Source organism: Scomber scombrus, chromosome 23 (assembly GCF_963691925.1).
Source record: "Scomber scombrus chromosome 23, fScoSco1.1, whole genome shotgun sequence".
NCBI classification, from domain to species: Eukaryota; Metazoa; Chordata; class Actinopteri; order Scombriformes; family Scombridae; genus Scomber; species Scomber scombrus.
The window spans coordinates 13,150,030-13,176,396 of NC_084992.1; the positions used below are offsets into that span (position 1 = coordinate 13,150,030).

Below are 26,367 nucleotides of genomic sequence, written 5' to 3' on the forward strand. Positions count from 1 at the left end.
ACTATTTCCTTTTCAAACGTGTTTGTTTTTTATAGTATACATTTTGTACAGATTGTTTATCATTAATAAAGCTGTCGCTACATGTCTGGTGGTATCTGCATTCATTATCTATCTATCTATCTATCTATCTATCTATCTATCTATCTATCTATCTATCTATCTATCTATCTATCTATCTATCTATCTATCTATCTATCTATCTATCTATCTATCCACACACATTTGGAACTTCACCATTTCGTCAAAAGGTAGATACTGACACTTTTCCAGAATGTATAAAACATGAAATACACATGAAATATAAAATCTATGAGCCATGCAAAAGCTGCGGTATAGCATATTAAGTCATATCAGAAACAGCCTATATGCACGACTATATAATAGACTAGTGCAACGTTACAATGGCAAATGACAATGAAACGTGGAAACACAATGGTGGTGAAATGTTACAATAAAATGAACGGATAGAAACGTTTTGAAAGGCACGTTTTGACACTTCACAGGAGGAAAAACGCACCTGTAAATAATAAGATCGATTATGTCGGCACGCTTTCATTGATTGATATAACAGACAGTCACCCTAAGTATAGTTGGAAGGTCACATGGTTTAAATGATTCGGTGTTGTGAATGAATAGAACTTCAGACATTTAGAGCGTTATAATGTAGCCTTCAGTGTTTGAATGAATAGAACTTCAGAACTTTAGAGCGTTATAATGTAGCCTTCAATATTGTGAATGAATAGAACTTCATACTCTAGAGCGTTATAATGTAGCCTTCAGTGTTGTGAATGAATAGAACTTCAGAACTCTAGAGCGTTATAATGTAGCCTTCAGTGTTGTGAACAAATAGAACTTTGGAACGTTATAATACAGCCTTCAGTGTAATTAATGAGTCACTCAATAACGGCATCTATAGGCTGACACCTTGATGTCATTTGAGACACTATTCTTGCTATCTACTGTGTTCGTGAAGACAGCATTTCCCAAGCTTTTGTGACAATATAATATACTTCTTCATGTGATATGTTTTATGCTTTTAACTCTACTGCACTTCGAGATTCATTGCGAGAAGTAAATGCATTATTATTATGATGATTAATATTCGTCACACATATCCACACATGCACCTCTTCCATAAACAAGTGGAAAGATATTAATACTACAATGCAAATCATTTTAACTGGCTGAAAAAGCTTGTAAACTAATCGCCTTTCCTTTCTGAAAAAATAAAATAAAGTAAAACTCAGAAATAAAGATATGAACAAGTGCCTTTCTCCGCCTCAGAAGCCCTTCTCACTCGTCATTGGCCAGTCGAGTTCTAGTGACAACCTATAGAAAGCTCCGGAAGCGTCACGGGATCGCATGTTTCAGGAAGCCAGGACATGTTTTAAATCTTAAGTGACTGAAGAGCATCATGAGTTTGAAACGCGTTTGAGCGGGTTTTTGTGCAGAAAGTGAGAAAAAACTTTCCAGTGCTGCCATCGGACATGCGTTTCCACATTATTATTGCCGCTGTCTTTTGGTGTGGTCACGTAGACTCGCGGAAAATAAGGGGAATATCTTCGTCCTGTAAGTTCACTGTCTCCTACCTGCTAGCTTAAGGCTAGGCAGCCACATTCGACACAACATTATAACATTTACACCTCTGCAGCTTCAACACAGAAAACATGTCATAAGGACTTGTGAAGTTGTTATCACTGTAGACACTTTGTTACAGCTGTACACAGCATTTAAAGCTTTTCTAAGCTAGCAGCAGTACTACTTTCTTATGTTTCCACTTCTAGTAGCATTTCTATTATCACAGACAGCACTGAGCTTTTACCCCAAGGTAAAGGTTTAAAGTTAGATAAAAACAGAATTTACTCCCCCGTTTGTTTACATGTTGTCACTAGCTGCAGCTCAAGGTCAACACGCCTCAGTGTGTAATGTCTTTTTAATCTGTAACAGACAAGCGGTTCTACAAGGAGAGAAAATCCTTCCTGTGCATCGATGGGTCTAAAATCATCCCCTTTGAGCAGGTGAACGATGACTACTGTGACTGTGAGGATGGCTCTGATGAACCAGGTAAAGACTGTATACTAGTGTTAGTTAACTGTGACACGTGAGGCTTTGCCAGTCAGACTGACTCTCTAAAAAACTATAAGTGTTTGTAAACATATATTACACATGTGAGGTTTTTGAAGTTTTTTCATATTTTTGCAGTAGAAACACACATATTAGTATAGTAAAGTGTCAAGTTCAATACAAAAATATGGACTCTACCAAAAGAACTGTCATTTTAAAGGGTAAAAAAACCCCCAGAGAATGCTTATCAAACCAGTACAAAACAGACATGTATGTGTTGTTACAAAAGCATGTGCTAAACCTTTTCAGACAGGTAATGATGACAGCACATGCACCAAAATATTAAATGTTTTGATTGAACTTAATGTGTGCAAAAATCGTCCGTGTGGCCCAGATCTGCTGTTCTTAAATAATCAGTGACGATATAGCTCTGCCCCCATATAATCTATTGTTTGTCAGGGAATCTGAGCCAATGTGAGATGCCACTGAGGACTTCACAAAGAATGTCTGAAATTAAATGCAGAACCATTATTCTGTGCAGTGGTCCACTGCAGGGGTTGACACTTTACTGGCACCGCTAATAGTTTATATTTATATGTAATTTTTATCTGTATTAGAGCCAGCAATTTTTAAAAAACAATACATTACATACAGTATAGCAGAAAACACAGAACTCATCAATGATATACCGTACATACCAAACAGCACAGTTTAACATCAATTAAAGTAAAGTACCATAAAAAGGGGCACCAGATCTTTCATGACTATGACTGATCCCTTTTCAAAAACTGCTTTGTATTGAGTTTATAATCCTCCCCAATATGAACTACTTTGAGTTCTGTTGGTAAGTAGTTCTACATGTCGATCCCCCAAACAGAAAAGACCACCTGTCCCAATCATGATTTATGAAAGGGCACCTTACAATTCCCAATGGACATTCCTCATATTACTGATCAAAAAAACCCTGAGTGATACCACTGGCTCACTAAGAACCTTGGATATTTAGGCATTTATAAATAACTTAGCAAATGTAATCAAATGATTAAAACTTAACATATTTAATTTCTTAAAAACATGGCAGTGGTGCACTCTTATTGGCTTCCTGTCCAAAATTTTAATTGCACAAGTTCACAATCTGTGTTGTAGTCCTCCACATGCTCATTTCTTTCCGAAACTATTTCTGAGCTTTGTGAAGCCTTCAAACAGATATACTTTCCAAGCCAGAAAACAATCTACTTGGCAAAGATGGTGCATAATAAGAACTTAACTCCTGTACAGAAACTCGAGTACAGAAGGGTTAATAAATGAAAATTTACCAACCCACAACAAAGATTTCAGAGCGATTGGCCCCAAATAATGACAGCAGTTGTAACAGGAAAAGAGAGAGGGGAAATTTCTCCGAACCTGATTTAATGTGTCCTATTTCCATGTAATAACATATACTCTTTTTTTGGCAGTATGTGTACATTCACAGATGAGAAATAACAAAATGAATTGTACCACTCCCAAAAGAAAAAAAAAATTCAAACTACTTCCTTTTTTTCAGTTTTTTCAGTTATTACAATTCAAAATGAATGTTATGATTAGTTTATACTACACACTTGGGACACAAAGTAATGAACAACACACTACTTATTCAATTGGCTGGTGTATGCAGCTTTAAAATAGCTGCCAGTAATGTACAAGGCTGTAAAGCACAGTGGTTATTGACTTTAAAACTAGTGAAAACACAGACTGGTTAGTTGGAAAAACACAAAACAACAGTAACTAAACAAAATGACAACCTCATTGGCACCAGTGACTGTTAAGAGGCTGAAAACAGATGTGTTACTCTCACCATTAACTGGATGTAATGGCTCCCTGTGCACATATTCTAAATAGTTTTGATTAGTTTCATTAGTGTCTGAACATCAGTTTATTATGCATGCTCTTGGGCCCATGTAGGCACCTCAGCCTGTCCTCACGGCCGATTCTACTGCACCAACCTGGGTTTCCGCCCACACTACATCCCATCATCACGAGTTAATGATGGCATCTGTGGTAAGGTTTTTTATTTTATATTATGTAGGAAATGTTACTGTCTCGAGAGGAAGCCTTAATAAACTTACTTTACAGAAGCTTTTTGAAGTGAGGCAATGGATCAAGAATGTTTTATGCCTTTTGCTTTTTTAAGGACAACAAGGGCAACACTGAAAGTGTTATAATGATTAACAAGTTTATTCTTGCATAAAATGAGGTGTTGGAATGGTTTGATGCTGAATGTGCTCTAATAGCTTGCAACTTATTTATTTCATATGTAGGTAGTTTTCAGGGTTTTATCAAAATACGTTCTCTTTTCATTGTGTAACAAGTTGTCCAATTTTCATTTCCCAGTGTGTGTGTTTTGCCAACATGAGCAGGAATTTAGGTTTCACATTAAACTAGAAAAATGACCTGTTGCTATACATACTGGCACTCCAAAGCAACCTGGCTCCTTCATCCACACACACACACATACACACAGATGTGCGCACACTCACTCAGCTTTCCTTGAAAAACATCCGGTTCTTTTTCTCAAAGCTTTTCTCCATTTTTTCTGATAAAATGTGCCACACCAAATACGTAATCAGATACTTTTTCAGCCCCCCCCCCCCTTTCACGTCCACTTTTTTGTTCTCCAGTAGCTCTCCGGTTTGGGTAAAATCAATACATTCCATTGTCGACATCTCCTCTGTCACCAGCACTTTCGGGAGCATTAGACAGCGTGCAATCATCATGGGGTAAAAAAAAACTGAAAGATTGAAGAATGAAAGAGCAGTCGGCGAATATTTCTCAAAGTCTCCTGCTTGCTCTCCTCCCTCCTTTTTTTCTACTCCCACTTGTCTTCTAATACCTCCCCTGCCTTGAATGGAGCCGCTTAATCGCTAACACATCCTCTCTTTTCCTCTCCGACTGGTTGTCGAGAGATTTCCATTGGCTTCCTTTTCTGGGCTGTAACGCTCTTGTTCCAGCAGTCACCAATGGGGTTCTGGATAATTGAGGAATTTCACACTGTGCCCACTCTCTTGGGTGAAACATCTGAGCAAAAACCAGATCTGAGCCCTCACAAAACACCATGCAGTTGATCTTATAAGTGGCTGATCTCAGGAGACCCCCTCTGAACCGGAGAGAGATATCACTCAGACACAAAGATCTAATCTTCATCTTTTGAGGATGAAAAGTGACAAGCTAGATCAACAATATATGTACTGAAGAGAATAAACATTTGTATTTGTTTTGTGCAGACGCTGTATCATTTTAAGGATATTTGAATTTAGGCTCAATTCATCATTACGTTTTGCCTATAAAATGAAATAAAATACAGAAAATGTCCAACCAAAACCGCCAAAGTATTCAATTAATTATCATATATTTAGCAACACATCCTTGAATTTGCTTGAAAAAATGAAACAACAACAGTTGCAGATTCATTTTCTTGTGTATGTATGTAGGAAATTGAAGGCTTTACTGCTCAAAAAGTACCTGAAAATAAATTAATTTTAATTGATAATAATGTGTTTTTTTTTTGTTTTTTTTACTTGAATCTGTATTTATTTGATGGTTCAAATGAAGTGTTGTCCACAGCCATGAGATTTTTAGAATAAAGACATATTGATCACCTCTCCTTGTTGATATGTTGTATGCTCCTCTGTTCTCTTGTGCATTGGATTGGTTTTCCTGTGTTTCTTGCCAGATTGCTGCGACGCCTCAGACGAATACAACAGCCACGCTCGCTGCCAGAACTCTTGCTGGTCAGTTGAATGAAAACTGAGATTCAATATTTATAAAAATAACACATGCAGATTTTTGATTCAAGCGAGGACCATTTATTGCTGAAGAATCTGAATACAAACAAGACTTTTAGCCAGTTTGTTCTACATGGGAAATATATCAAACTTTGCATTTGAAAGCAATTTGATAAAAATGCAGATTTTCTTTCATCAAAGTATTTAAATGATGCCATAAATCATAGCAACAGTGTGATAGACTGCTCAGTTCAGCTGTGACTGTGTGATAGTGACTCATTCATTGTGCCACCAGGGGGCATGGTGTCACTATGATTTAAAAACTTGAGGCGGATCAGACTTCCTCTTGTAATGTATATGCATCACAAAATTGCCCTGAAGAGTTCATCCATGATAAAGACAGACCTGACTCACCATCACATTACGCCCCCCCCCCCCCATTATAAATTGTACAGAGGTGATTTTTTATGTAGATAATGTAGTTTCTATTGGATATGAATTGCGTGCTGCAGAGATGGTTGGTTTGTGAAAAAATATTTATACAAACTCAGACCTCGCTGGGTCATATTTACCACTTCCTCTGAGCTCCACTGCAAAGATTGACTATACTTTAATGCTGAAATGTAGCCCGCTGTGCAAATGTAACTTCTAATACTGTAACCCACTTCTTTTGTTGACAGTCCTCTATTATTTCATTCACTGCCATTCGCCTCAAAAACCGCATACAAGCAGAGTATATCTCATTATGTTTTCACAAGGTCCACACTCATATTGTGTTTGCCCGACTTCAAAAACAATTTAGTTCAGCCATAGAGCATCAGCCCCCATCTTATTTACTCTTTCCCATTTGGATTCCTGCTGCATTGTGGGCCCTTAAAAATTGGATTGCGCCATCTCAGTGACCATAGCAGGGGTGGCCGATGTTTTCTCAGTAATGATGGGACTGTGTATCCTCTCTCTCTCTTTCTCTCTCTCTAACTCACTCTCTCCTCCAGGAATCTGGGACAGAGAGAAAGAGAGTATGTGGAGGGCCAGATGAGGACCTTGGACGAGGGTTTGCGACTGAAGCAGCAACTGATTGAGGAAGGAGTGCTGCTCTGGAGGGAGAAACAGGTACACTGTATTCTGCTAAAGTAACGACTACCTCATGGCATGTAGCAGTAACAGAAGACAGTCATCAGGGCTTTTCCTCAGAAGCTTTTTCTCTGTTCCTGTTGTGCGACGACCAATGATGATGTTCACCTATATGTATTTGACTGCTGTTCAAACTGTGCTTAGTTTGACCTCTACAATGTATACACAGCATTCATTAAGTAGTCTATATATAGTGTATGGTGGCCTATATATTTCAACTTAATCCCTGGATCAGGAGAAAACAGGTGACCTTACATTGTTGCCAAATGGAGACATCAAAAGTATGGAAGTTTGAAAAAAAAAAAACAACTAAACTCCAACTCAAGACTGTGTGGTTCCATTGATACTGTATAATAACTGAACCCTTTTATACATCATATAATCAATCATTCTTAAAACCTCTAGACACAGGATATTTTTCAATAATTTCATTGATGGGGAGTCAATTTCGAACTAGCTCCATTATTCATCCCATGTTAACTATGTAAATAATGTTGAGCTCTTGAGAGACGGCAGCTTTTGAAACTTATGACTTCTTTCAACCTCTCATCTCTTTAAGACTGTATTTTCACAACTTTCCTGGGGTATTGTGTAAATGTTCAACCTTCTAGTTTGATATAGTTCATGGTACAAAAATGTAGGGCTGCGACTAACAATCATGTTCAATTAATCTGAGGATTATTGATCTGATTAACTGATACGTTGTTTTTTACTATAAAATGTCAGAAAATAGTTCAAATGTAATATATTATGATGTAATATAATAATAAAACTGCCAAAGACTTACTTACTTTGTCTGATCAACAGTCCAAAACCCAGAGATGATCAGTTTAGTATCATTTATGACACAAAAAGTTTAAAATCCTCACATTTGAGAAGCAAGCAGTACAAACAAACAGTGGCATTTTTTTCTTAAAAAATTACTTAAATGATAATTCAGTTATCAAAATAGTCACTTATTTTCTGTCAATCGACTAACTGATTATTCAAATAGTCTGTATCTGTAAGCTTTGTGCTGACTCACCAGGTTGCATAGTGTCATGTAGCATGCACGATGGACTAGTGGGAGAAGTATAATGGTCTTCTCTTAAATGAAATCATTTCTCTCTTTTCTCTGTCTTGTGTTGTTGTGAATTACCAAATTATTATTATGTCAGAATATAGTTTCAGTTATTCTCAATAGGTTTAATTAACTTTTTCACCATGGCTACCTGTGCACTGGTATTATAACCTTGTTTTCTCCCTAATGTATTTGATTGATATGGATGTTGAGGTTAATTTAAAAAAAAAAATGAATCATAAGAGAAAAAACAATAAACTACAGCCAGAACCATATCATATTATCCAGCTAGTCCACCAACACCAATGCTCCCCTCAGACTGCTCCGGGCAAAACAACACAAAGTACTGGTAACAAATGTAATTCATAGCACATTAACAATTCATACTGATGTAGAAGTATGAAGTAATCACCTAACAGAAACACAAGATAGGAAAAGAAAGACAAAGGACAAGAAAACAAACAATGAAAAAACACACACACACACACACACACACACACACACACACACACACACACACACACACACACACACACACACACACACACACACACACACAAACACACACACACAGAGATATGCATACACACATGATTCTCTAACTAAAAATGCAAGGAGCGGCTACTTACATCTCTATACATTAATTCTCCTCTTCCAATGTAACTCCTGCTCTGTACTAAGTGATCCCATATTTCCTTAAATGCCTCCTGTTGGCCATCTCCTTAATCCACTTACCTATAGATGGTTTCTTTCTACATTTCCAGTTAAGGGCTATCAGCGTCTTTGCTTGCCAAATGCAAATGTTGATAAGCACAGATTGGTCCTCAGGGCCAGCCCATTCAATTGGCATATCATCCGGCCCAGAAGCGACCTCTGGGTGGCTTAGCGAGCTTGAATTAAACAGGCTATTTTAATTTCAATTTAAATATTTTAATTGTAATACTTGTAATTGTAATGTTACTGTGTAGCCTAAATAGTTACAGCACTGCTGTGGTTTAAAATCTGAAAGCAGTGTCAGAAACATAAACCTGCCATTCACTGCAAGATCTGAGTCATCTAGGATGTGATTCGCGCATATGCAAGCGTGTCTGCCATCTTGGACAGCTAGGTAAGGCAACACCACTTGGTCAAACCACATACATCCACTCAAACTACATACACCCACTAATACATTGTGCCCTGTTAATGAACATTCACTAAAAGTGCTTGTTTTTATCACTGATAGGCTCAGATTGTTATATAAGTGTCTGACAACATTATGGAAAGGACCATAAAGAGAAAGAAAACTTTTTTCTCTACTTGGTGATGTGCCTGGGTCAGATACGTGACCAGAAATATATTTTTCATATCAGAAGTGAAACAATCTTTAAGAAGATATCAGGATGTATTTTTTCTAAAAATAAACACAGGAACTAGCTGCTTTATGGCTAACTGCATAGGGAACGACATCTACAAAGCATATAAACTGTAACAAGTATTTGTATTGACACCTCAGTCTTTTGAATTAAAAAAAAGAGTCAAATATTGGTCCATTCTGGCTCTATTTGGCTACAACTTACATTAAGTCAAAATCTTCTGTAAAACATATAACCGATCATAGCTGTGCAAGTTTTTAAGTTAAACCATTTTATTTTTATCCCAGGCAGAAGGAAAAAAAATATGTCAGTTCATTCAAACATAAGAACGGTTCTCTATCTGGGAATAGTTGTCCCACAGCACAGACATAGCTTATTTTATCCTTTTAAGAATAGAGTCACTAATGCAAATAGTAACATATCTTTCCACACAGAAAACCAAAAATCCATTCCAGCTGCAAATATTGAACCATAGTGATAAACCCAAGAAAAAGCCTGTATTTATTCCTCCAGTATTAGTTTTTCGGCCCTCTGTATGATCCATCCTGCTGGGGGAAAAACAGATACTAAAGAAAGAGAAAAGAGAATTGTTGGTGTAAATGAGCAGCTTGTGCTCTTTGATATTGTTTTGATCATACACGTTCACGGCACCTGGTGCTACAGGTGTGTGCTGTGCAGTTTCCAACAACAACCATAGCCTGCTGTGTAGGTACTTTTTGCCTTGTCAACATAAGATTCTGACTCTTTTCTATGGAATTGAAATGATTTCTGTGAAAAAGCATTTCAGCCGTTACTCCACTTGTATTACTGTTTCTTTGCTTAGCTACTAAAATTGAGAGCAGTTTTTTTGTCCTCCCATTTCAGCGTAGCAAACACTTACATGTAGATTATAGTTATATTGGTATCTTGTATCTTGTCTGTTTCAGTTTGGTCCCATAAACTTCATCCTATTCTTCTTCTGTCATGAACTTTGCAGTTTTTTGTATCTCTTAAGGATCACATCTTTAACTGTGCTTCATTTGCAATCACTTTAACTTAGTAAGGACTAAATGTCTGGGGGTATGTCAGCACAAGTAAACAAGTACCTGAGTGATCAAACCCATTTTAAATTGATGTGGTCCTTTATAGAGCTTCAAGATAAGCAGAAAATACTTCATAGTTTTTCCTTGGCTCTCCACTTTCACATTTAGTTCAACAAGCACTAGGCCAAATTACAAACTGGAGCCTTGGAGTTTGGTGCAAATTAAATTGGTAAATTTGGCAGCTGATGATCTCTTTAGATGTTTGTTGGGTATATTTTCCAGTTCAATGGACTCATTACTTAGTGCATCATTGTGCTTGATGAGCTACAAGTGGCCCTCCCTCCATTGTTTGATGGTGAAATCTGGCTCATGTATCACACGCTGCAAGATAATGTTCCTTTTTTTTTGTGCATTAGTAATAGAAAACTGAAAATTGTTCAGCATGTGGCTATGGTTTGAAAATACTTAATTGGTGGACTCATAGGCAGCCAATTTATGTTACATCTTACTATTTTACACTTCTCTCACTTTTTCAGGGTTGACCTCAATCCTTGTGTTATTTTGTGTATTGATTTTTTGAGATATAACTTTTTTTTCCAGACATTTGTAGAAAATGCACTTCGGGAATGTCAAGCTTTGCTCAAACATGTATTGCTTGTAATGGAAGATACGGTTAAAAAGATACCACAGAGTTGACAACAGGAGTTTTGACTGAATGCCACTTTTGTCATACACACACATTTACACATGCCTGATTTGCCAGCTGATGGTCTCTGAGTGTGTACTCTGCACTCTTCTTTTCTCTTCTGTTCTCTTTTTTCCCCCCATGTTCTTTTCTGTGTTGGCTGATTGACAGATCGAGGCTGAAGTGTCACCCAGCCCTCGGAGCCCCGCCGCACATTGTGATCCTCTTCTCTCAGTGCGTCTCTGTTGATATGGCAGGGTTACCTCAGGGGCCTCGTCTCGGAAACCTTAAACAATAACTCCAAAGTGAACTCTTCCTGTGGTTCAAAGGTTAAAGAAGAATCTGCTGTTAAAGAAACACCATCCTAGAAAACTTTTTAAACAAATTAGAAGCCTTTCCACAATGAAAGCTGAGTGTAGCATGTCAGCACTATGTGCCCTAGAACTAGCAGAAGTAGGAGTGCCGCTGTTGGTATTCAAGAAAATCCTTTTTAGAAGGTTTGTGATTATTTGATTATGCAACTTGTCCTTAGTCCTATAAAAATGTTTTTTCACTACTTGGTATAGCTTTGTCTGAATGACCAAGGATATTACAAGGACTTCTCCTGTCCAAACTGGTCAATGCTTGATATTACAGCCCATATTGTACAGCCTTAATTATTATTAGAATTATTTTCAATTGACAATGTTATTTTTATGTTCTAATGTAGTGTCCATGTCTTGTGTACCAGTGCAGTATGTACATGTAGGTACAAGTGAACAAAATGTTAAGTGAGGGAATAAGGGGTTAACAATCTGGAAACTTAGGTATTCTTGATGTCCTTGATGTCAGCCAAAAATGAAAAACAAACAAAAACCCCTAAACAAATGACTAAAATGCATTTATTTCATAATAATTAATTGTTCCAAATTACACTTTTCTATTACAATTTCATAATGTTACTGGTAATGAGAGTGGACATCACTGCCCACCCCCTCATATTTCAGCCAATTATCTTATTTATCATATAGTGCATCTTCAAAAACATTGAATTAACCAACTAGTTGTTACATTTTACTTGAATGCTGAGCAATTATCTAAGCTAAAAAGCAAACTCAGCTAGCTACTTGGCTAGATGGGTAGCATGTGTAGCCTTGTTAAGTTAAATAAAAGGAGAACGAGCTAGCTAGGTAAACATGACAGTGAGCCTGCTAATAGACGCTGAGGGCACGTGTAATTGGCTGAAATGTGACGGGGCAGTGGCAACTCCATGGTCATAAAATGTGACATAATGAAATAAATGTTTCATTAGGAAAATCCCATTAGGAAAATGAAACCAGACATTTGAAAGAGGACAAATGAAAATTCCTGTAATGAAATGAAAATGAATGACATTTCACAGTTGGCTAATGAATTTAGTTTGCATAACAATGAATTGAATTTTTAATATAATTTCACAATTTATCGGTTAATTTATATTTTCTACTCCATTCATATGATTATTTAGATTATAATATCGTTTTTATTTAACCTTTAACACTTTGTGACTCCATACTGACATGGTGGAGGAACTTTTTATTTTTTATTTTTTACATGTTTGGTGTTATCCACAAGTAAATATGTTCTTGTACACTCAAATGGAGCCCATAAATCACTGAGGCAAACTAAGCAAACAGCATGGCCTAGAAAGGTAGTCATCCCTATCCGAACCAAGCTGAATCCATCACTGCATTATGAGAGCCTCTGAGGAGAGATTGGAAGGCAGTAATCACACACACACACACACACACACACACACACACACACACACACACACACACACACACACACACACACACACACACACACACACACACACACACACACACACACACACACACACACACACACAAAATAAGAACTGCTGCTCTTTCATATTAATTGGTCCATTACAGAGAGTTATGATAGGTTATGCTTGGTTGTCAAAAGTTGTCGTTTTTGGTGAGATGTCAACACCTCCTGATGCAAGTGATTTTAATAGTCCATTGTGCAGGCCTGGCTGTTGTCATACACGTTTTTGTAAATGCATGAGCTGGTTTTGGTCTGGAGGTAGATATATTGATGCATAAAGAAAAGATGGGGAAAGATGAGGAAAACAGAATGGAGATTCGGTCCTAAAAATGCATTGATTCACAACTTTCTCAAAAATAATGGGTTAACCCATTTTTTAGCTACTGCTGGCAGATATTAATTTTATATGACTGTGTGTTTGTCCACAAATCAGACATTTTCCAGATTTAAGTTGTTTTAAGTTGTGTGTTGGTGTCCTATCTGTGCCACAAATAAGGACTATGAGGATAAAAATATAAGGAAAAAAATGGATTTGGCCAGTCACTTCAGACTGACACTAACTAATTGGTATGAAAGTTTCCATCAGCTGGCAGCAGTAATGTTTGCAATGTTATGCTCATTTTAAGCCTTGTGTTTGTCTCTCTTCAGGCCCAGCTCAGAGAGCTTCAGCAGGTGGCTGAGGACCTTCAGATCAAATTAGAGGACCACAGAAGGAGGAAAAACGACGCTGACCGACTCAAAGAAGAAACATTAAAAGCACTGGAAGCAGGGGACAGTGGTAAGTGTAATGCCACCGTTAATCTGCCGTGATTTGGTTGGAGTGTCTTCAAAGCAATCGACAGGCTTGTTACAGTTTGCAGATGTAGTTAGGTCATTGTTGTGGCTACCACAGGGCAGCTTCCATTTAATTTCATTGGCCTTACATTGAACAAAAGTAAATTGACCTCAGCACCTCAGGCTAGACAGTCAGGATGACAAATGGTATAACATCAGAAACAGCTGGAAGGGTTAAATACAGATGCCTGTGCCATTGAAATAAATGAACTAGGAGAGGAGTGCTGAGCAACAGCATATTGCAGTCCCACAGCTCTCCCTTTTACGTTCCTCAAACCTTCAGAGAGAAGTTGCTTATGACTCACAGGAAAATTCCCTTATCGCTCCAAGCACAAGCTGCCTCGGCATTTAAGTGACGTTCAGACTTGTGTAGGTGAATGTACAAGAAGTTGTGGGGCTGGATGGGAAATGGACTCAGTCATTTTTGCGCTGAAATCCATAAGGATTTAGAGTCATGACGGCAAGGGATAGAGATTAGTGGGGTTAATTTAGTTAAAAGTTTCAGATTTTTAGATTGCTGCTGAGTCCTTTTCAATCATAGAAAACTGAGAAAAATGCACACTTCTCACATAAATGGGAAACACACAATCCATTTATTTTGTCATTTTAAAACTGTAACATCCTGTTGTTTTCCTGCTAATATATAAAACAAATGCATCAAATAACACATTTATTTCAGATGACTGTAAATGTATACTTTACTGGCATGTTCCTTACATTCTTCTGTGGTGTTGCAAAGTCCTGCAGTTGCAATTGATTGTCTGTCTTGCGTCAAACTGCCCCTCAAGTAAAAGTCTTGATTGCAATAAAGGTCACTTGACTTTGGTCGTCCGGCTGAGCATACATCCATCATGCTTCTCCCAGTGTGAGCTGACCTTTGCCAGGCGTCACTGGCCCCCCATGCTCCTGAGCCTGTCATCCTTTACTTCCATTACTGCTCATCTTCAGGGCGTAACAACCATCAATTTTCATTTCCGTGGCAGTGTTGGCACATCTTGTCCATGTTGGCTATCCATCAAGGCTTTTATTATGCACTTCTAATGACAATTTGTGTGTGGGTGTGTGTGTGTGTGTGGTAGCTTCTGGTGTAGAAGTTGAAGGGAACTTTCAGTGACTTAAAGGATAGTGTACTTATCAAGGCTTTTGCCTGCTTGCAACTTATGACATTACATGTTGATTAATACTTGAAATTTAGTGAATAAGCACAATCAATCTGCCAACAGTATAACTCGGCAAACACTTTATGGCTCCCCGATGGGCCTCACTGTTGTTGTTGGGGGTGGTGAGCTGATAAGGCTTTCGTTTTGATTTCATTCCCAGTGTTAAAACATGCAGGCAGTAAAGCAGAGATTGAACGAATGTACTAATGATCAAAGTAATTTTCCAAATCTGTAACTTTTATATTTGATGAGACTTGGCTCTAAACTTGTTTTTTAAACACTTTTTTAGAAGAGTAACCTTAGCTGTTATGATTTTACTGCCCTTTTTAAATAGCCATTCTTCCTGATAAAGTGCAGGGCAACATTTACCAAGCAGCTAGTTTAAAACCATGTCATTTCTTACCAGTCATATTTTATAATTGTTGGTGTTACATTTAAAATTTACATTTTAGGCAGTTAGCTGACACCCAGCTTTAATTTCCATCCTTCAAGAGCAGCCTGGATAATAATAAAGATCCTCAAAACTCTCAAAATGTTATGAAGTGCATGGCCACAATTGCCCCCATGTCATCATAACTCCTCAGCACCATATAATTTTGCTATCAGGTACTGTCAACTAAATGTCAGACAAGAGGAACAACAATTAATAGGCTATAGCTTCCACTTCCATTGACTAATACATGTGCAAGTTTTATAAACAAGTCTCCTAATTTGGGTGAAAAAAAGAAAAACTTTAAAACAATTGCCCTAAACTACAAGGGGGCCCATGAGGACAAATGTCGTGTTATTTCAATTAAAAATAGGAACATCTGAACAGAGGAACGCATTCTTTTCACGAACGTCTTCTCTTTCCCTTTATGACCTGTCAATAGCCTGTGTCAAAACTGGAATGAAAAGCCAGAAGAACAAGCAGCTGAGCCTGCAAAGTAGAACTTAACAGTCACTCCCTTTACTGCTGCTGTCGCTCAAACACGTCTCCAGGGCTTCACGCACAGTTATTGAGAAGTTTTTAAAGGGCCAGGTTATTTGTACTCTCAAAGAAAATGAGTTTCTCATGGCACAAAGTGTGTGGCACAGTGCAAAAATAATTGCACCCTTTTTGGGAACGGGTGATATTAGATGTTGTAAGTTTGAGGTACCCAATTTTATTAAGCACAAGAGAATTATATTTCAAGAGGTGATATATATACTGTATACGCTATTATAAAACTCTGAGAAGGTGTAATTTTCTGCCAATCTCTGGGATTTTACTGGTCAGATAAAGTGTTTGGGATCCGTAGTTCTTTCAAAAACACCACTGCTAATGTGATACCTTCACACAATCCCACAAATCATGCACAGGGACTGTGATATCACTATTTGCATTTCTTGTACATTTTGTAAAACAAACATGAGGTAAATCAGTGAGGATTTACCTCATATTTGCTTGTCAGAGGGGACACTGATCATGTGTGGTTGTTTTTGAAAAATAATGCCAACCAGGATAAGCTTTGGGTTCATACTGAGGTCCCCTCCTTCTCTAATGATGTTTATTTGATATGATGGGCTCATGTAGAGGCATTCTGTATTTTGTCAGTTACTCCCTTTGAACGTTAATGGCCCGTCCCAATATGCAAAGCTACACGGTCTTGGAGTTCACCCACAGTTTGAGGGGATTTCCTCAAGTTCATCGGTAATCCAGTGGTTGACCTGATTTCAATAGCGGATCATCATGCATTCATGCAAACCACCTCCCGGCTACTCATGTTTTCCAAAGGTACACTAAGTGCAGTTAGACACCTTACAGCATAAATGAGATGTCAGGATGACTTAACAGTCAAACCATTTATTTAACTTTCTTAAACATACATTTGTTCGCGATCAAAATGTGGGTGATGTTGAATTAACCATTGCACAGTTATGCCAATTACTCTATGGACTTCATTCAGTAAATTTAAATGTGAGAATCATGCGATTTCAACTCTAATTACATCCACATTTGACATAATTGAATTATGTTGATTCTACATTATTCACAATTAACTCTTAATGTGTCTAAAAGTTTAAATATTGGCTGTTTTTTTCAACAGAATGATTAGACAATGTCATATTCAGAGTCATATTCAAGTATGTGTTTCTGCAGCAGGGGTAGATCCTTAGTGCAGTGTTTTCTTCATCATAAATTTGAAGTGTCACGTAGTCAGATGTGTCACTTTCATTTGTGCATGTTGCCCACCTTATTTTGAAAAATTTCTGTCTTGAACTATTCATAAAACCACACTGATACACCTTGTTCTCATCAGACAGTTTTATAAGACTGAACTAAACATCTTGATTCATTCATTTGATACAGGAAGATGTGTAAGTCTACACAGAATAATGAAGGCTTCTTTGTTACCTTAGATAAGAGACCATTGAGGTTGGTGAGGGAGATGATTATTGTTTTTACCATATTTAAGTCATTTGATTAATTATCAGAGGAGGCCTGGATGCATAGAAATATAGAAATAAAGCACAAATTACAGGATATAATACACAATAAGGCATAGACCACATTTACACCTACTAACATTCAATCTGGGTATCATGTCTGGATAATGTCATCTAATCACAGGCCTTTGCATTTAGCCTCATATTGAGACCATACGTTACACACATACATTGTGATTGGATCTCAGTGTTTTAGTTAATGCCGAAACTGAAGCCAAGTTGTTTCCCACCCCTATTTTCCCATCTGCTTGGTGACGTCTTCATAAATGGTGAAAATGGTATAACAGATCTTGGCAACGTTCCTACCTTTGAGGTAACATTAACACTGCTAGTGAGTGTCAAAGAGGTTTCGTAGTATTTTACTACCTCCTCTGTTAAAACACAGACAGCCTGGCATATACTGTTGACACTCATTAGCATGCTTAAAGATAGGACGCATACCAATATGTTTTCATAAAAAGCTGCTATGTAGTTAGCTAAAGTTACAGTCAAACATATTTAACATTTTCTAGTAAAACATAACCAATTCCTTTAATGAGGGATCTGTGTTCATGTTGTGACAGATCTTCAAAATATATGAAGGTACGAAGTTATTAAGTTGATTTCTGCCTCATAGAATAATATTTAAACCTCAGAGGCACAGTAGTTCCTATAAGAAATTATTTTAAGCATAGCAGACCAGTTCAGGGCCAATTATACTATACTTTGAACATCTATGTGGATTATATCATTAAGAATGCTTTATATATTTGCGTGTTGATCCATACATGTGGTATTTCGCATAGGGCTATATGACTATTAATAAATCTTACATGCAGTGAGGACACACAGTATTTGGCTTGTTTTCCAGATTGCCTCTGAGGATTTCAGTAGAAGTTCCCCTGAGGTAATATAGATGGAACCGATCCAGTGCCAAACATTTCGTGTTCCCACTGCTTTGATATGCTCATATTTATCCCTACCATAAAAAATAAAATAAAGAAACCAGAGACTCCTCAACTGCTCCAAAATATATGTTTGAATATTTCTATTGAAATAAACCACAATGCTTTACTTATTTGTTTTTTTAACCTTCCAGTTAGACATTGCCTTTTATTTCTCTCTGTGTTATGAAAAACTTGACAGACTTGACATACAGTATGTGTGAGACAGGAAGTCCTTTCTCAGTGATCGTTATGTAGCTTTTTATTTTTATTTTGTGTATGTTTCCCAAGTCTTGGATGTCAAAGCTTCCTGACAGAAGAATAAACTAAAGAGTTCAAATTCATTACAATATGAGACTCATAGAAAACTTCATAATTCATGTCTACAAAACGGCTCAAGTACCCACAGCTTCCTGCCAACACTTTTATTTGTTTAATTTTGTGAAGATATCTGCTCTAGGTTGTTAAAAATGTCCTTGCTGAGAAAAAGGCGTTTGGCTCAGTCGCTACACTTATAATAACCCAATGAAATAATTAGCAAATTCAAATGACTAAGCCATAGTTTTGTCACAATACCAAAATTCGGATACCTGCCTAAATATCTCAATACAGATAGTGAAATGATACCACAGCAAAAACCTATAACATGTAATAATATATTACATGACTGAACATGGAACTTAAAATTCTTTGCTTGTCAAAAATCACACTTGTTTGACTTATATCTGAGGGCATGTAATTATGTTATCTATCACATTCGCTCACCTGTCTCTTCAGATACCTTGAACAGGTCGGCATGTCTGTCAGCAAGATGCTTTGCTAAGTTGGACATGTCAGTCTACATAGGTTTACAACATCTTTTACTGATGGGCTTTGTGGTGTCAGTGGGCTTGACCTGACTGTTGGCTATGTAAACCAAATAATACCAGAATTTGCTCTATGCGTCTGCTTTGTCAACAAGCTGTGGACAATTGGCAATAGCACTTCTACTTGCAGACATATCTCTTGTTCTGTCACCATGAAAGCTGCAGCTTGCATATGAGAGGAAAAAAAGAGCCCACTGCGATTGTATTGAATGGAAGCAGAGCGCTGCACACACACACACACACACACAAGCACACATACATTGCCCCGCTATTGCACATCGACGCAACTCAATAAAACGCCATCATTCTTAAAGTACTGGTACTAATAAAATGGGGTATAGTAACGGATAGCACGGCCGGGTATTGTGATACCTTCTTAGTATTATAGAATCTTAGTATTTTAGGTGTAAGTATGTATATATAAAAATAAAGTATTTAGCTGCTGCAGTGTTTCCTAGGTGTAAAAGACAACATCCATGTCATGTAGGAACTAGTCATAGTTTTGTCATTTCACAATGTCAATCCATAAAAACACCTGTCGGTTCCTACCGTGCTTCAACAGCTGTGAATAGTGACATGCTCTCCTTTCCTGTTGTCGTTAACTGTCATAATAACATAAAGATACATGAGGGTAGGCCTACTCTTCTTAAAAGCTCAGCCTCACACATTAATGTCGCACTGATCCTTTATTATGGCAGAAATGCACCCAACCTACTGAAAATTAGTTTGACACAGTCACTCCCAGTGAGCCCCAGACCAGAGCCGATAAAGTTAGCACTTTTGAATATTACATCTCTCTCTAGCAAGACGTTTTATATTAATGATTTTATTTCTGAATATGGTTCTAGCTTTTTTATTTTTAACTGAAATCAGGCTTACCTCAGCTGCTTCAGCCACTTTGTTAGAGTCTTTTTCTAATTTCACCTAAGTAAAAGAGTGGGTAGGATTGCCACTATGTTTTCTAGTTTTACCTGCACTCAGTGTTCTTTTGGCAATTTTCTATCATTTTAATATTTAGCAATGATTATCAAATCACACTAAACTTTACTAACTGGTCTTTTACTTAGTGATTTTAATTTTCATGTCAATGACTATACTCATTCGAAGGGTTTGGATTTTCTGGATCTTGTTGCTTATTCAACATGTGAGTGCCACTCACATTCATTGAAATACACTAGACTTAGTTATTACTAGTGCTGTTGATATTGACGTTTCATCCATTGCCAGTCCATTCGGATCATTTTTGTGCCTTTTTTAACATCACTCTTTCTACATGAAATGAGTTCAGAGTCAGAGAGTTGTGAAGGGTAAAACTAGTTATTGACACATTTTCTAATACCTTTCCTCCACCCACCACTGGCTTAGTTGATAACCTTGTTGACGATTTTAATGATGAATTAAGATTCTCATTAGATACAGTTGCTCCTGCACAAACAAAAAAGGCAATTAATTTGCAAATCACTGTGGAAAACTGCTGCAATTTGTCAGCTGAAAAGCAATTGTCGGAAAGCTGAGAAACAATTGAGGAAAAGCAAACTACATGTTCCCTCTGACATTTTGAAAGATCAAGTTATAAATCGCAATAATGCAGTCAGGAAGCCGAGGCAAGCCCATTTCTGAAAGATTATTTCACAAAACCAAAATAATCCCAAAGTGCTTTTTTCCCCCACAATTGACAATCTATTAAATCCATCATCTGCTCTCAGTCCTAATAATAACAGCTCTTAAGTACAAAGAACTTGCTTCATTTAAAAAAATAAAAAATAAAGTTTCTATTAGAGCCAGCACTGTAAATACAGACACTCAAACTTCCTGGATCTCCCAGTCCGTTTCATGAATAATCCTTAATATTTGCATAATAGTAAGTGCATTTCTTGAAACAGTTCGTACAAAGAGCACCACACAATGGATTACCTGCACTTTTTCTGTATGGTATATATGGTATCAGTTTCGATAGTACTGTTACACATTACTGCATGTGGGAGATTGACTGCAAGAGATTGGACAGGATTCACATTTGCGCTTTCACGGTTTGTACTGTAATTTGTTGACAGACCATGTCATTGCGATACAGAAAAGGAAAAGACAAGCCTGTTTTACAGCACTACATAGAACAAAGGAAAAAAATACAAAATTAGAAATGTAAACAGGAGCCCTAAGGCAGAAATGTACATGCAGTGCTGTATGGGGATTTACAGTCTTTCTACACCTCCTGACACTCCTGTCTGTCGGGCCACAGATTCTCATTCACATCACAACGGATACCTTCCCTTGCAATGCAGTGCGGAAACAATCTTTTGCAATGTCTTATCCAGCCTCTGCAGGAGTCTGCTGTGATGTCCTCACATATACGGCTGGCGATCGTAAACCCTGCACCTCCATGCTGAGTAGAACTGGGTTAAGGAATGGGGAATAGGATGGTTGGAATTCAGCATCCTGTAGTGGTTCGCAAACCATTGCCTGATGGTGTTTGAGTGATGGAAACTCACATTATCCCAAATTACCACATACTTTGGTAAATCATCTCGAATCACACCCCTCTTATCAACAGGGTGGATATCCCTGCAGAGGGGTGGCTTAGAAGGTGAGGAGATGCTGTGACTTGTATGGCCCTATAATAGGAATACGAGTTAGAATTCCAATTATGATCTGAAAAATGCACCAAAGCAACTGAGGAGAAACTGGAAGGCACTACTCTGGCTACCTTTATCTTTTAGAATACATTTTAAAGTTCTTTCACTTGTTTATAAAGCTTTAAATAACCTTGCTCCTCCTTACATTTGAGATTTTCTTTCATTTTATGTTCCACCCAGATTACTAAATTCCTCCGCTGCTTTTCTTTAAATATTCCTTATGTATCCCATAAAAGTAGCAGTGAGGCTGCCTTCTGTTTTTATGCCCCTAAACTATGGAGCACATTGCCTCTGGATATTAGAAAAAAGCTCAGCTGTAAAAGGAAATTAAAGACCTATCTTTTTAATCTGGCTTTCAGTTTCAATTTGGAGTAATGTTGTAGCTTTAGCTTTAGCTTTTAAGTTTTAATCATTGCTTTTTATATGATTGTATCCCTGGTGTTTATTTTATTGACTTTTTTTCTATTCTATCCTATTTTCAAAACTTTGTTTGATTATTATCATCATTTAAGTCTTGCAAAATTGTAGTTATTGTTGTCCATTTTGTTTTCATGTACTTTTGTTTGTCTGTGTTATCTGTGTTGTTTTAATCTTGCATGTTTGTATGAAAGGTGCCATACAAATCATGTTGAGTCGAGTCAATGCAGTGTATGAATCATTTGGAAAACCTTTGCTTTTAGCATGCACCATTTAGGTTAAAACACTTATTTGCAGATCCTTGCTTTCTATTTAGTGTCTCCTATGTTCCATTAAGTAAAAGTTCAATGTGATGCCTGAAGCCTGTTGATCTATTTCCATCTCAAAGTGTCGCAAAAAGAGGTAATTTTCTGCCTGGAAATGTTGCTTATAGTGTATAAAGGAAAATAAAATGTGTGTTTTGTTAGCCTTGGAGTGCAGAGCCTACAATAACAAAGAAAGCTGTGTGTGGATACCGTGGTCTGTAGCCCAGGCATAGATTTGCAGTCTCCTGCTGATATGTTCCATTTTCTCTGTTCTCTTTGTGCCTCTCTTATTTTACGAGTGTGCTGTGCTATTGCCAGGGCAACATGGGCGGATGAGTGATGGTGTCCATTAGTAAACATAGCCCCCTATATGTGCCATTGGCCTAAAGAGCCAGTGTCTTGAACCTCCTTTTTCTCTCCTGTTATATATATATATATATATAGGTTTTTTTTGCCCTCCTACTCTCTACTCACTTATTTTCCACATTCTTCCCCACTCTTCCTCTTACCTTTTACCACAATGCGCCCGCCCCCACTCCATCTTTTTCTTTCTCTGCCTTCCTCTCCTCCCATCTCCATCTATCCTCCTTACGGTTGTTTTTCATAGCTATAGCGCTGCAGTAGAGGGAGGGATGAGACCATTTCTCTTCCTCCTTTTGTGCACTCATTTTTGCGAGACAGAGCGACTAGAGGACGGGTTGAGAATGTCAAGCGTTAGGTTGGGAATAGAAGGCTGTTCAAACAAAGAATAGCCCGTTAATATGACAGATGCTGTGTGTATTGCAGAAGAATATTAGCAAATCTTGTTTTTCCACTTGGTTGAGTAGAGTCAACAACAGGGGTGAGGGATCTGGCTTCTCCATAGACATTTACAACTTCCAGTCATATTGTGTGTGACAAGTGGTGCACAATCTTGCCTCTTTTGAAATTTAAATAAAAAAAAAAAAAAAAAAAAGCCTGGCTTTATAAATATGGATTTAAAGTTAATTTTTCAAGGCTGATTTTATGAACTGGGATTTTGTTTTTTTACACCCCTACAGCAGCGCACACTCAACACAGGCGCTCTACTGTACACTGGGAGAAAAAAAATGCTAATTTCACAATTAGCTTTTCTGTAATTAGTGCGGAAAGGTAATTGCGGCGGATGTGCAATTAGCATTATGTAAAGTGCTTTGGGTGTGGGAGATGCTTAGTCCCGAACATAAGAGAACTTCCTCTCCCTCCCACTCCAATGAATGCGATTCTCAAAGTGAATCAGTTGGGGTCACATGCTCGCTTGGAAAAGGGGTTGAGGAAGTTTTTGTGTCTCCTTTTCATCTGCCTGTGAATATGAATGGAGAAGAGGGAAATCACTGTCATACCAGCCGTTACAGCACAAAGCCTCCTGATTGCATTCTGGACTCTGACATGCTTTTTTTTTTTCCTACAGGGAAACCAAATGTTCTTGCACAGCGTGACTGACTCATTGCCTGATTGCCCAAGAACCTCTCCCTCCTCCCGCTCCCCGTATTTTTAACTCTGCTCTGTCCTTTTCTCTACCCCTGCCTCTCAGTTTGCATTCAAATAAATGGATTAGTGTTTATAGCAGTGATTGGTCATTAAAGAGCAAATTCAAGATAGTTTTGTTATCATGACTCATGGTGCTTATAACCTGAACAGCTGGAATGGGTTATCTTTAAAAAAAGAATAGTAACCAGATATGATTTTTTTTCCTTTTTAGGTGGTCAGTACAGCTCAGTAAGCAGCATTTTCCAGTTACTGGACAGCAATAAAGATGGCAGGTAAATAACATGCTGATTATTTCCTTGTTGATGACTGAAAATCTTGTGACTTCAGTTTTTATGTTCATGTTTTGCTGTGATATTGTTTACAAATCCATTTTATAGAAACTGTGACAACCCTCCAAAATCCATGCTTAGTATAAAGTATAAATGTAGTACCATTCTCAATAAATTCACATTTATATTTATACATTTTTTGTTACTCTTCTGGCTTCTGTCACAGAATTTAGATTGCTATGAAATCCAACATTAAACAAATACTTAAAGCGTATTTGCTCCCAGTTTGGGCTTTTCTCCTCCTACTGTGCAGTTTTTCAAAAATGTACCACATCTAAGCCCCCTTCATTTATTTATTTGTTTATTTATTTTTCTAAATATAAAACCCGACTTTCAGCACCTTCCTCTTTTACTCCAGGGATGAAGTACCCTTTTATATATGGAATACCAGTTTGTACAGTGGGGGGTTGAGGAGCAATTGGGACAAGATTGCAGGAAGTGCTCCTCTATCATGGATGTGCTCCGTAAACTTGACATATCTGTTTTGCACTCTAAAAATTTCCTGTGCGTATTTTGTTTACTTGTTTAAAATTCAATAAAAATATTCTTAAGGGGAAAAAATGTTGCACAGAGGGCATGAAGACAGAGGAGTGTAGAAAAAAGGAGCAAGGTAGAGATAAATCTTCTTTTATTTTTGAGTGGCACCTTTCTTCTACCAATATTGCCCTTGAAGATTGTGCTTCTCTGCCTAGTTTAACCAACGGACGTCAATTTTTGTAAGGTGTGGTGAGATAAACATAGCGGTGGCACAGCTGCGCTCACATTTTGACAATACGGCTGACATTGTCATTCCAAATCTTATTGTAAGAGAAAACAGTTTTTAGTTTTGTTTCTCTCTTTCTTTCAGTTTCTCTCTCTGGTAAATGTGTCTCCTTGAGGTGTAAAACAACAGATACAACAGCTTTAGATGTTTCCCTTAAACTACAGTAGATTGTTACTGGCAAATGTCACCGATTTTTTTAATACCAGTAATGATATAAATTTGCACCAAAGGTGAAAATAGCCCTCTTTTTAAAAAAAACAAAACACACACACACACACACACACACACACACACACACACACACACACACACACACACACACACACACACACACACACACACACACACACTTAAACATAAAAACAACAACCCCCCTCCCCAAAAACATCATGGCAGCACCTAAATCAAGAATCACAGCCAACAATATTAACAACATATATTACAAGACTAGTTTAATACAGAAAAGAGATCTACTGCACTCCAGTATTGGGCCCAAGGATAGGAAAGAAGATACATTCATAAAAAGAGAAGAAAATAGTATTCAATTCAGTCCTATATTTATGAGATGGGATTCACTCTGAAAGTTAATCCACCTCTCTGTAGTAAGTCTGAACTTTCATATCGTTAATGAACAAAAACTAGTCGCCAGATTTTTATGAAATATATTGTTCCCCTTTAAAGTAGCAGGGAAGCTTTCCTTTGTGTAATGTTTTGTACCACTGTGTGTTACTGTTGGGGGTTTGTCTTAAATCCACTGGAACAAAATACTACTATCTAGCTAGCAACAACAGTTTCCCTCAAAGAGTATACTGTGAGGGGTTAAGATCTAAACCTTCTGGCGGGAATCCCAACAAAAACAAAGTTGTGCAAAGTTCTTGTTTTTAATTTTTTTCCCCCAGAAATGTGCAATCACAGAGCATTTCCATATTCATTAAAAACCCTCCTTTACAGCACCTTGCATGGAAATAGCCTTATGTACACAATATAAAGTGCTTTATTTCTGTCAGTCTGGATAAAGGGAGTTAAGAGAAATATTACCATGTCAGAAGGGACTACAAATTCACTCACTTGTAGTTCTGTTTTTACTTTAAAAGAAGTAATGCTCATACTGCAAAGTGAAACAAAACCACATAAAAGATAAGTATAATAAACAATAAGATTGGATTACAATAATCACACGCACGGATTCATACTGTCTCATATTGCTTGCTCTATAAGATAAATGGGTGTTTCATGAGCACCTAACTCACATCAGTATGTATGTGT

At 37.4% G+C, this 26,367-nt stretch overlaps 1 protein-coding gene across 1 annotated transcript in view; it reads left to right on the plus strand.

The window, feature by feature from the left end:
• Positions 1-1,392: 1,392 nt before the first annotated feature.
• The window catches only part of LOC134005730 (glucosidase 2 subunit beta-like), a 131,655-nt gene continuing 106,680 nt past the window's right edge, over positions 1,393-26,367 (plus strand). Inside the window, exons 1-7 of the mRNA XM_062444720.1 lie at positions 1,393-1,569; positions 1,948-2,064; positions 4,009-4,104; positions 5,777-5,834; positions 6,824-6,941; positions 13,542-13,671; positions 24,221-24,281. Coding sequence (XP_062300704.1) covers positions 1,488-1,569; positions 1,948-2,064; positions 4,009-4,104; positions 5,777-5,834; positions 6,824-6,941; positions 13,542-13,671; positions 24,221-24,281 — 662 coding nt within the window. The 5' untranslated portion in view covers positions 1,393-1,487. The remainder of the gene's footprint in view (positions 1,570-1,947; positions 2,065-4,008; positions 4,105-5,776; positions 5,835-6,823; positions 6,942-13,541; positions 13,672-24,220; positions 24,282-26,367) is intronic.